At 38.3% G+C, this 12,467-nt stretch overlaps 1 protein-coding gene across 1 annotated transcript in view; it reads right to left on the bottom strand.

Moving 5' to 3' along the window:
- clstn2b (calsyntenin 2b) overlaps nucleotides 1-12,467 on the bottom strand; it is a 216,439-nt gene that overhangs the window by 97,311 nt on the left and 106,661 nt on the right. The window contains exon 3 of the mRNA XM_058414591.1: nucleotides 5,008-5,203. Coding sequence (XP_058270574.1) covers nucleotides 5,008-5,203 — 196 coding nt within the window. The remainder of the gene's footprint in view (nucleotides 1-5,007; nucleotides 5,204-12,467) is intronic.

Below are 12,467 nucleotides of genomic sequence, written 5' to 3'. Positions count from 1 at the left end.
TCTGTCCATCCATCCATCCATCCATCCATCCATCCATCCATCCATCCATCCATCTATCTATCTATCTATCTATCTTACATTACTTTGATGTTGGCACACAGATAGGATTGATCATCTATCTGTCCATCCATCCATCCATCCATCTATCTATCTATCTATCTATCTATCTATCTATCTATCTATCTATCTATCTATCTATCTATCTATCTATCTATCTATCTATCTATCTTCCAGTACAGACTGCATAGTTAAAGTTTATGAGGCTGTCACGTGATGAACAAACGACTCGGGAACTTATCCCTTTTTCTGGTACAAACTGCATGGTTTCAGCCTATGAGAATGTGACGTGACAAAAGAACGTAAGACTCGGATGGGAAGTGAGGAAAGGAGATGTGTCAAGATCATTGCCTATTTATATATTATTGTTGAGATAACATACTATTGTAATTATATTATATATTAAATCTGACACTGTTTGCACTTTACACTTTACAGTCTTTTTGCACTGCGGTCATACTGCTGCTATCTGTCTTGCACCTTACAAATGTCTTTATACTCAGAACTACTGAACATTAATGTGTTACTGAATGTTTACATTTATTTGCATGTATATTTGCACCTTACGTATAATGGACCTTTGGTAGTATATTTGTATATTAACAGAATCCACTGTTTACATTTACTCAGATGTATATTCATGCAGATGTTTACAAGACATATTCACTCGGTTTATTTATATCTATTTACACTGTTGTTACCTTCACACAAAATCTGTTCTATATTGCACTGACTGCGGTGACAACGTAAACAGTTGATAAGAGAGAAGAGAAACGGTATTTCAATTCTTCTGTATGTCTGCACATATGGCGGCGTTGACAAACCTTGAACCTCAAACCTTGATATTCTGCTAAAATGAACGAAATGACTCGAAAAAAGATTCGTTCATTTTGCTGAACACGATTCAAAGATCTGAGTCAGTAAAAAAAGATCCAAACTTCCCATCACTAGCTGACACTGGACTCTCCTTTTCTAAATATTCTAGAAACTTCTAGAAAGTTTCAGAAATCCTCATAAGAGCCCATTTTAATCTATTTATTATTAGCCTTATTTATGTGAAACTGGAGGTTTAGTAATTCCCATGTTGGGTGGTTACCCAGGGTTCGGGTTCGATTCATGGAGTTTTTTTCTGCGTACTTTGGTTTCCTCCCCCAGTCCAAAGACCTGTGTTGTATGCTGATCGGTATCTCTAAATTGTCTGGTGTGTGTGTGTGTTATGCCCTGCATTGTGTTGGCATCCTATCCTTAGTGTCCCATGCCTTGTACCTAAAGTCCCCATGATCGAACTAGCATAAGCAGTACAGGAAATGGATAAATGGATGGATGGGTTCTGTGAAGAGACTCGTATACAGGTCCCTGTTAACAGGTTGTTTCTATAGAAAGATTACATATTAGTATGAAGACATTGATGAAAACCTGTGATTTAAATTTCAGCTGGTTCTGCTGTCAGATCTGCTGTTATAGAAAATGATTTAACACCTTCTTACCAAGCGCTGGAACTGTATTCATTTTCATAAACCAGTGTTTAATCGTGCACTTAAACATTTATAGACGATGCTATGTAATCAGTGGAGCAGTTCACTAGCTTAGGCACACATTAAAGCATTGTCGGTATGAATCAGTGCTTATTCTTCTTAGAAACCGCTCATATGGTAGAACAATACAGGCGTGCTTTTGAAAAGACAGCCTCCATCTGTTTATCCGAAAACTCCGAAACCCATTTTACTCTGCATCATTATGCACATCGAGTTTGTTTACCTGCACACCGAGATTATTATCTGATTTTGCAGTTCAAATGCTCATGTAAACAGGATACTACAATAGCGCATATCAGATTAAAGCTGTTGAAAGATTTGAGTGTAATAACTAGACTATCTGTGAATTTGGGAAATGAAGAGTTCTCCCAGAAACTTCCAGAAAAGAAGAGTTCTCCCAGAAGCTGTAAAAGCTTACAATTTGTATCCATGAAAAAAACTTCCATCAAATCCACCCCATGGTGTACAAATGTATCAGAGAGCTACATGTTACATGCTGTGACGAGGTGATAAGCTTTGCCATATATTTAAAACGAAATTTGATTATATAGGTTTGAAAGTCCCTGTTATCAGATTACTAAAGTTCATGTAACTATTCTTTATGAATTATTGTGAGAGTCTCCCAATCTTGCTCTCTCTTTCCTTGATAATATTTTGTGAATGTAAATGCCATCAGTGTTTGCATAAGAGTTAGTGCAGAGTATTATTCAAATCCAAAATACTGTCTAACAAAATACAGGAGCTCATAAGCGTATGTGTGTAGATAGATAGATAGATAGATAGATAGATAGATAGATAGATAGATAGATAGATAGATAGATAGATAGATAGATAGATAGATAGATAGATAGATAGATAGATAGATAGATAGATTGATTCTAACTGTATGCCAACATCAGAGTAATATAAGATAAATAGACAGACAGACAGACAGACAGACAGACAGATAGATAGATAGATAGATAGATAGATAGATAGATAGATAGATAGATAGATAGATAGATAGATAGATAGAAAGCAAACATCCAAAAGTATGAAACCGATAAGGAGAGAGAGAGAGAGAGAGAGAGAGAGAGAGAGGAGGTGGCAAAGAATGAAATAAAGTGAAAATAAGCATTGCCCTTAAGGAACATTGAAACAGGACACAATGGCGTCTGTGAAGAGTGCATGAAAGAAGACAGGGTGAAAGGTCAAAAAAAAAAAGAAATTCTGCCAAAGAGATGTGAGGAATCAAAGGAGGAAATGTCAGGAGGTCAGGAGACAGAGTGAATCAGAAGACTGAAGACAAAGGTGGATAGGGAGAGATAATGTCATGTTGTTTTTTTATGAGCGCCTAGGAGCAATGATAGCAACAAAGTGGAGTTTTAACACCGGGGTGACAAGTCGTGCTTCTGCCGGCAAGAAACCCACACAAACTTGAGAACTGTGAATCAGAGGCACGCTAACAAATAATCTCCGACAAAAAAAGAAAAAGACAAGTTGATTTAGGTCAGGCACGTGTACAGACACACTCCACTGGGGGTATTGAGCCACTACCCTTTTGCTCTTCGCCTGTAAAAGTGCTCCCCTAGCTAGCGTGTGTAATAATTATAATTTATACGGCCTTAGGGTGGCTCCCAGAGCAAAGATATAGCCTGCAGTCTGCCTGAGACCGTGGACTCGACCCTGGTAGCGACTCTGCGAAAAGATCCAGTTCTTTTCTTTACACATGAGGTCTTAAAGCTAAAAATATAATAACTGTTACACATGTATTATTTCGGGTATATGAGCAAGCATGAATATTACAAATACAGTCATATGAAACAAGCTAATCACACTGGATTGTCTTAACAGTGTGCACTGAGGTGTGTGTCTGTGTGTGCATGTGTAATGTTTCATATATAAAATATATTCATTATTAAGAAAATTATTCCAGAGGAGTTTTGAACTTTCCTCTTAAACATCTTCATGCTCCCAGGTGCAAGTTTATTTCCTCAGCTTCGACACTGCATATCACTGAAACTTCGATTTCTAAAAAAGCTTCTATTTAAAGAGTGAACTAGGCTGTGGCTGATTTTAACTGCACCCTGTGCGACAGTGTCAGACAACCCGTTTGAAGCTGATGAAATGGCCTTGTTAGAATAATTAGCCCATTTTAGATGATCTTATATGGTAGGGTTAAGTGGGGGAGCAAACCACCTCTCACACTTTTGAAAGAATCCTTCATCATAATCAGTGAAGTGGGCAGGCTGTAAAAACTCCCTCCTGTTCATCAGTATCGAAACTTCACAGACAGCTAGATAATCATAGATGGCAATTTATACCTCGCCTACGTTTTTTTATTTTTTTTTCCCTTGATTTGATCACGATCAGATAGTATTTGAGGAGACATTTAAGGAGAAGAAAAGGTGTTCAGATAGACAAGCCTACCCCTACCTGCAGATCTGATTCATATTTCGATTGGATCAAACTATGTACGAAAAGTGCTTAATGAATAAAAAAAAGAAGGGGAAAAAAAAGGATTACTCAACCCCAGAGCAAATCTCTGAGTGCTTTCCTCTAATTTACTTCGCTCTCATTAGGTCAGTCTTGTGGTAAGATCACGTTTTAAAAAAGGCAAAAAAATTTGGAAAAGGTTCAGCACGGGGCTGTAAAATACTTCTCCAGAGTAGGCACATGCCAACCTCAACCAAAAGAACCGAAAAGAAGCTAGCATTTCCTTTCTGAAAGAGATGATGATGGTGATGATGATGACTGCTAGGCAGATTAAAACCCGAGGATCTGAGGAAAAGCTTTGCCCTCTCTTTGGCACCCGCAGTCCTTTGTGCATACCCTTATCAGGCTTGGCAACAGTAGAAACATTTGGATTAAATGCGTTTCGTTCGGGGGAAAAAAAAAATTTTTTAGTGCTCATTTGGATACTAGGGACGTATTTCAGATCTACATTTGCAAAACTGTTAATTTCCATATTTTTGTCTCGCTTCTGCAGCTTTTCCATTGCAGTTCTTATGAAGGACACAGCAGTTTGAAGCTGGAAATCTAGTTAATGAGCTGCAAATGCATTTAATAGCATTATTAGTCAATTAGTAGCATTTGTATTAATTGAAAGTGGTTGCTCGGTTTTATGTGCATGAGCGAAAAACTTTTTTAACTCGTTCCCAGTCAGGGTTTTATATCTGCACTTTTAAATACATGCAAATTCACTCAGCTCTATTTTTTATCACCTCCTCTTTTTGTTATCCTCTTTTTTTTCTTCTACCTCTCTTTTTATTCTCAACACTTTCCACGTCAAACTACATCCTAGTGCGCTGTTCCCTGGTGTGCCATTATACATCCATAATTAGATCAGTGTTTAAACACATTTTCAATGACGTGAAGCTTCACTTCTACGCTAGAGCATCTAATGCGTAAAGGCAGGTACATATGCAGTAGGTACTTGTGTGATTTCTTTGCTCCGATGCCTCCAGGACCTGATCCACAGTCGTGTGCTTGGATGGTGAATGTGTACTCTCTCTGGCGCTCACAGTCGATGGGGCTTCGCGCCCGCAGCTGGCCTTCTCCAGACGTCCTGTTCAGGACCACAGCCTCGAACGGAGCGTCAGAACCATGGACTCCAAATGCGCAGATCTCCCCTAAGGAGAAAAAGATCTAATTAAAATGGCATGGAGTTGATAACCAATTTGCCAGGAAAGGAAAATAATGAAATAATGTTATTTGATGTGTTGGTACACTGTCTGTGCTTTTCTCTTCTGCTTTTTACAAATTAATCTAACAGAAGAAACTGATTTTTAATGTAATAATACATTTTTCTATAATGACAGCCCTGCATACATTCTGGACACACACACACGCACTTATGCTTGGTGAATAGTTTCCACACTCTATGATCCCCTTCATCCATTTCACTTGTACCTGATGCTAACGCACATATTACAATAAAAATAAATGTACACTATATTTCTACAGGTATTTACTGCTAACATGTTGGTGCCAGATATCAGCACACCTTCAGGGATCTAGTGGAGTCCATGCCTTGATGGGGCAGGGCTGTTTAAACAGCATAAGGTGGACCAACACAATATTAGGCACAATGTTATGCCTGATCGGTGTATATTTATATAAGATTACTTGTTTTAATTCATAAACTATATGCAATAGCTGGTTGAGGAACTGTACACTGCACACTACACTCCATACAATGCAGAACCACGAAACAGCACTAAATCGCTACTAGTCATTTTTCACTAGCCGAATTTGAATAATTGTCTATTATCAAACATGATACTTTAGCTATATTAGATAATCTAGCCAGCTGCTGTACTGCACTGTGCATTAGCCAGCTAACTGACAGCTACCTATGATACCTTTTAAGCTATGAAGCTATGTGATGTAAGGTAAATGGACGATAATTCATTCATCCATCCATCCATCCATCTTCTATGATGACTTCATCCTGGATCAGGATGAGGGTCACAGCTAATTCTACTATGTGGGAGGAAACCAGTGAACCCAGAAGAAACCAGTGAATGACCTTCCGAGACACCAGATGAACACGCAAAACTCTACAGAGCCAAAAACCTGACCTCAGGATTGAACCAGGGATTCTAGAGGCATGTGAGGTGACACTACCTACAGCAATTGATCTAATTTAATTCAACCTAAAGAATTCAAAATAAATCATCAATATTTAGATTGACAAATTTCAAAAATCTAGTGGCACAAATATCAATAAGACAAGGATCAGCATTCACAATTTGAATGAAAATGAAATCGTCTTAATAGACACAGACAGTGATTATAAAGAATTGTGCAAAGATTAAAAGTAAATCAAGCAATAAAATAATTAGAGCCACTAATTAGTTTAAAGCACAATAAAGCATGCGAGTCTGGAGGATCGGTGAGTGGAAGGAATTGGGTTAAAGGCAAAGCAAGCTGGAAGAGATGAGTGTTCAGCTGGGTTTTAAATGAGGAGAGGGAGCTAGCTTGAGGATGGAGAGGAATTGTGCTCCAGAGGTTTGAGCCTGCAACAGTAAAAGCCCTATCTCATATTATGCTAAGCCTGGAGGAAGGAACAGAGAGCAGATGGTGTCAGAGGAAAGAAAGCTGTATACAGATGAATATGGCACAAGGAAGTACGGGCTAGACCATAAAAACAACTTCAAAAGACAGAAGACGGATTTTATATTCTATGCAGAAGTGGATAGGGAGTCGGTGTAAGGATATATGTTCCCAGGGTCTGGTATCAGTATGGATGCTAAAGCATAATGAGTCTCTTTTCACTCTTTCTGTAAAAAGCAGAAAAAGAGTTTCTGCAAAATTTTTAGCCACAACATCCGAGTGGTGGTTTAATTCCAGGTAAAACAGGAGACACACCTAAAACAAGTGCACTTTCTCTGAAATAAAAATATCAAACTGTACCTTTGCTTGTTGCTAGTTTGGTACCACATTTGGGACATTTTTATATATTGAATATGTACAAAATATTCAGACTTCAGGGACCTTTTTTCATTGAAAAAAAACTAAAGGACACATTCCTGGGTAAAATATCTATATTAAAGGTATAAAAGTTATACCCCTGATGGTACCACCCCAGAGAAAAAGAAAACGTACTGCCTTCATGCATATTTGCCTTTATTTCTGAGAATTTAGAAACAGCTGTAGCCTGCATTTGCTCAGAATGAATGTACAAGCTACACATGTAACCCAACACGAATACATAATTCAGATTGATCAGATAATGTGTCCTAAACAAATACGAATACAGATAGGAATACAATCAGTGGTGGCTGGAGCTAAAAAAAACAAACAAACTTAAAATCAAACAGTTAGTAATGCAGGACTGTAAAATAGCCATTGATCAGGTGATTATATATCATTGCTGCTGAGATAAAATGTTCAAAATGTAAAGACAACATGCAATAAATGTACTATGAATTAGTGAGTTCAATGTGGGTTTATTATCCGTAGTAATGAAGGTAATAAAAAAAACAAAACAAAACAAAACAAAAACACACTGGAAAGTTGCCTAATCACAGGCCTCCTTTCTTTCTGGCTTGCAAATTTCTCAATGAGCTTCTGGTTAAAGTCAGTCATCTCAGTCACCAGTCTCTTCCACTGACAACATGGTCAATGCATTCAATAAAAAGTGTTGGAAAAACACTATAAGATCGACCACCATCACTTGACTGATGCTGAATTTGCAAATTGGGTCGATCTGGTCCAAGCTACTTGATTTTTTCTTTTCTTTATCCAAACCCCTTGTGAAAGGGTATTTTTTGTAAAGATATAACCGTATTTACGCTTGCTTCCACATTAATCAATACCTGTCCATTACCTGACAATCTGCTGAGCGGTAATAAGGCTCGTTGAGAACAGTCCAATCACATGGGGCCAAATACATAAAAACAATACTGATTCGCTAACAACTAAAGTGCACTCTGTGCCCCAAGGAAAATTTGAAACAAACCAATCAGAGCTCAGCCTCAAGTCACATGCTTTTCAAAAGTGTATGGACCTACATACATACAACCCCAAAACACACACACAGACATGAAATACAGTTTCGATTTTTTAATATTGACCGAGCTGTGTCCAGATGTATTACTTTTTTTGTTTTCTTTTGTTTTGTTATACATGCTTGCCAGCTTCTGAACGGAGCTATGCATCATACATTTAGAAGATCGTGACCAAAAAACAAAAAAAACACCACAAGGTTTTTACATAAATGTGCAGAAATTTGGGAGGAGAGATTCCAAGCTTCAGCAAAATCCTCACACCTGCTACAACTAAAAATAAAAACACACAAAAGACTTGAAACTAGTCCAAAACGTCCAGACATTCAGCGGCTCACATTTCTGATTTGCTATATACAGCATGTCTGCAATACATGGATATTAGATGAGGAACCTGGCAACCCTCGCAACCAGGAATCAGATATTCACTATTCTTTTTCTCATGAGTGGTTTGCTCCAGTACCCCGACTTTAACACTGCCTTACTGAGCTACAGCATAAAACTAGATTTCAACCATCTTTCTGTACAAACCCGAGAATTGCTTTTATTTATAGCTGTTTCTTATAGTCCGTGAAGACCACACACTGTGCACAAAGGAGCAGATCTCTGTGGGACTCTTTAAAAATAATCATTCAATTAATTGGAAAAATATTAATTCATTACATGTTTTTTCCCCCATTCTTGCTTATTCTCTAGTTATTAAAAGAAAATCATTAAATGATGTTAATGTAGTGCTGCTTAAAAGATACCAGAGTGCACTCCAAGTGCATTCAGCTTTCTAGAAGATTCTAAATATATATTAGATGGCGATGGAAAGGCATTGTTCTTAAACGTACTGTATCTACCCTGATCAGGCATAACATAATGATCACCTGCCTAATATTGTGTTGGTCCGTCCTTTTGTTCCCAAAACAGCCCTGACCTGTCGAAGCATGGACTCCACTAGATCCTTGAAGGTCTGCTGTGGTATCTGGCACCAAGATGTTAGCCTCCATGGTCCCCACCTCGCAACTTAAAGGACTTACAGGACTTAAAGGATATTTTGATAGATACTGACCACTGCAGACTGGGAACACCCCACAAGAGCTGCAGTTTTGGAGATGCTCTGATCCAGTCGTCTAGCCATCACAATCTGGCCCTTGTCAGAGGACAAAATGTTCACTTGCTGCCTAATATATCCCACCCACTCACAGGTGCCATGATGAGGAGATCATCAGTGTTATTTACCTCACCTGTCACTGCTCATAATGTTATACCTGTTCGGTATATAATCTAGTAAGTCACAATAGCTAGAATATACTGAAGAAAGCTTGCAAGAAAGACATTAGTTCAAGAATTGAATATAAGTCATATAATAATAATAATTAAACAACAGAATCCATACATAAGTCAATTAATTAATTAATCTGCTTGCTTATGCAGCATTCCAATAGTGTTTATATTTCCGATATCCTCACTGAGACGTCTCACCCTGCGCATCACTCATCTCGTCTGGGTTCACTAAGTAAAATTCCACTTTTTAGTTTGAAACAGTTACTACAGTAGTGTTAGTGACATCAACAACAGACATGGCAAAGTATTTTTTCAGGAATATAACTTTTGGCTTTAAGCATGAAAGCTTGTCAAATGAATTTGAAGCACCATTAACTGGAATGAACAAATCAATGTGAGTTCCTTTTCTTGCTGTCTAGTCGTTTGAACTGAACTGAACTGAACTTGGAGAGTGAAAGAGAAGGTTAGAACGATTTGCTTTTGAGAAAGTTACACATACACGTGTCTAAAACTGTGAGGGTCTCGTTAGACTTCACAGACAAGTGAACAAAAATTATGGCCACTTTTAGCAGTTTCATCAAATAAATTCAGCCAAGCAAAGCTAAGTTGGCAGGCGGAGGACTGGCCACTTGCCACTGCCGTTTCAGCCACTCGGACCAGAGTGTGTTTTGAACACAACGCACTGTGACTAAGCTCTGAATTTACAAATCCCTGAGTGCTCATTGGCACTGACTGCGAGTTTTCTGAGCCACCCTGAATGAAAAGGTTAGCAGAGTGTTACATGCTATCTGCTTGAGTTCACTGCATGAAGCCAAAACTAAAACCAGATTCAACCAGAACAAGTGAAATGTCAAGCCTCACAGGCTTTTCAAGCAAAGCCCATAATATGGGATTTCATGAGGTCAGGCTGACAAAACAGTGAATAACGCTGAATATTCTGCACGCTTCTAAACGTGTAGTGGCACCATCAATTTCATCCGAAAGGTAACAGTCGATCGCTAACAGCTAAAACCTCACTTGTCTTAATTAACACACCTATATAGAGCGTGTCCCATTATCACCACCAGAATGTTCTTTGAGAAATCCAATTTTCCAGATATTCCTGGCTTTTTGGCTTGTTTGCACAGTCCCCATGTCATTATTTCAGTCACATGAAAGACTTATGTCTTCAACCTCAGACATTAGTTAAATCATCTCTATACAAAGTTGAAGTATAACTTTACAGAAATTATTATAGAATAAAACAGACTATCAAGACTTTACTTAGACTTTTAAGTTTACTTAAAGTATGAAACTAAAATGAAAAGAAAGATTCAGTTAGTACAAATAACTACCTCAGTTAGCACATTGATAGAAAAAGCCTTCATTTGTCACAAGTACTTTACAGCACAGTGAAATTCTTTCTTCGTATATCCATAACTATGGAAGGTGGAGTCAGAGCACAGCGTCAGCCATAATGCAGTGTTCCTGGAACAGTAAGGATTGCTCAAGGGCCCGACAGTGGTAGCTTGAAGGTGCTGGTGCTTGAACCCCGAACCTTAAATCAACAACCCAGAGCCCTAACACCTTGAGCTCCCACTGCAACTAATTAATTAATTACAGTTATTCAGGGAATATGAAAAAAAAATATTAGATTGAAACTTCTTTCAAATGGATGCTAGCATGATAATAACCCTGACCATGCAAACTAGTTCAATGTTAGCAGCAGACAGATTACAGTGATGTGTATTAAATCTTATTTTTGCTGTTAAGGTGGAGATTTGTTAGGAATTTAGAGCTATTTCTAGATGATGTAAAATTCATCATAGAATATGAGGTTATTTTTGTGAAACTGAAGTAAAAGTAGTAGTAAAAGTATTATAAGTAGCAAGACTAGATATGTTAAAAACAAACGTAAGTACAATATACTGTAATTATACATTTTTTGACCATTGGACAGTGCTTCTGGCCGTGGTTCCACAAATGTTCCACAACAAATGTGACCTGAATGCCAGAAATAAAATCTTCTATCTAGAAAAGACCGGAAGGGTTAAGCTATGAAAGGTTAGTCCTACTAGTTCATTGATACCTGGCATTCATGTCTATATGGGCATGTATGTACAGTGAAATGCCATTATATTTAATATTCTTCTTTAAATTAAATGAATAGGCAAATAAATACTATATATGGCCAAAAGTGGGGAAGCAAGACATGAGGAAGTGGTAGCTAAGATGTTGAACTGCTGATCAGATGGTTATGAGTCCAAATCCAGTGGCAAGCTGCCACTGTTGGGCCCTTGAACAAGGAACCTTCAACGCCTAGCTGTATAAAAGATGTACAGTATGTCGCTCTGGATGAGGACTTCTGCCAAATTAGTATGTCACAATTTTTGAAGAATGTAGTTGAATGGAATGTATTTGTATTCTGTAGCATTAAGATTTCCCTTCTATAGAACTAAGAGGACCAACAACATGACAATGCCCTTGTGCATAAAGCAAGCTCCATGAAGACGAAGCTTGACAAGGATGGAATGGAAGAAATCGAGTGTCCTGAACAGAGCCCTAACCTCAACCCCACTGAACACTTGTGAGATAATCTCTGTGTATGTGAATGGGCAAATCCCAACAGCCAGGTTCTGAAATCCAAATTGCTGACTGTTAAAGCAGGAGAGAGAGGACCAACTGCTTATTATTTCTCCTTTTTTCTGCAATGGGATGTTCAATACACATGTCTGGGTGTGACGATCAGGTGTCCTCATACATTTGGTCACACAGTTACACATTCATTCATTCATTCATTCATTCAATCATTTTCTGAATACGTGGTAGATTGGTGGTTAAGGTGCTGGCCTACCGATCCAAATGTTGTGAGTTCGATTGCCAGGTCCACCAAGCTGCCACTTCTGGGCCCCTAAGCAGGCCCTTAATCCTCAGTTGCTCAACTGTATAAAATGAGATAAATTGTAAGTTGCTCTGTATAAGGACGCCTGTCAAATGGCATAAACGAATAGCTAATCCTATGCAGGTTCCTGGGCAACCTAAAGCCTATCCCAGGAGACTTGGGGAGAAAAGAATGGGGGAATTCAGGAAGAGGTGCCAGACCATCACTGGGCACAATCACACACACACCCAT

Source organism: Hemibagrus wyckioides, linkage group LG17 (genome assembly GCF_019097595.1).
Source record: "Hemibagrus wyckioides isolate EC202008001 linkage group LG17, SWU_Hwy_1.0, whole genome shotgun sequence".
NCBI classification, from domain to species: Eukaryota; Metazoa; Chordata; class Actinopteri; order Siluriformes; family Bagridae; genus Hemibagrus; species Hemibagrus wyckioides.
The sequence above is the reverse complement of the archived record's forward strand: the minus strand, read 5'-3'. Positions and strand labels throughout refer to the sequence as shown.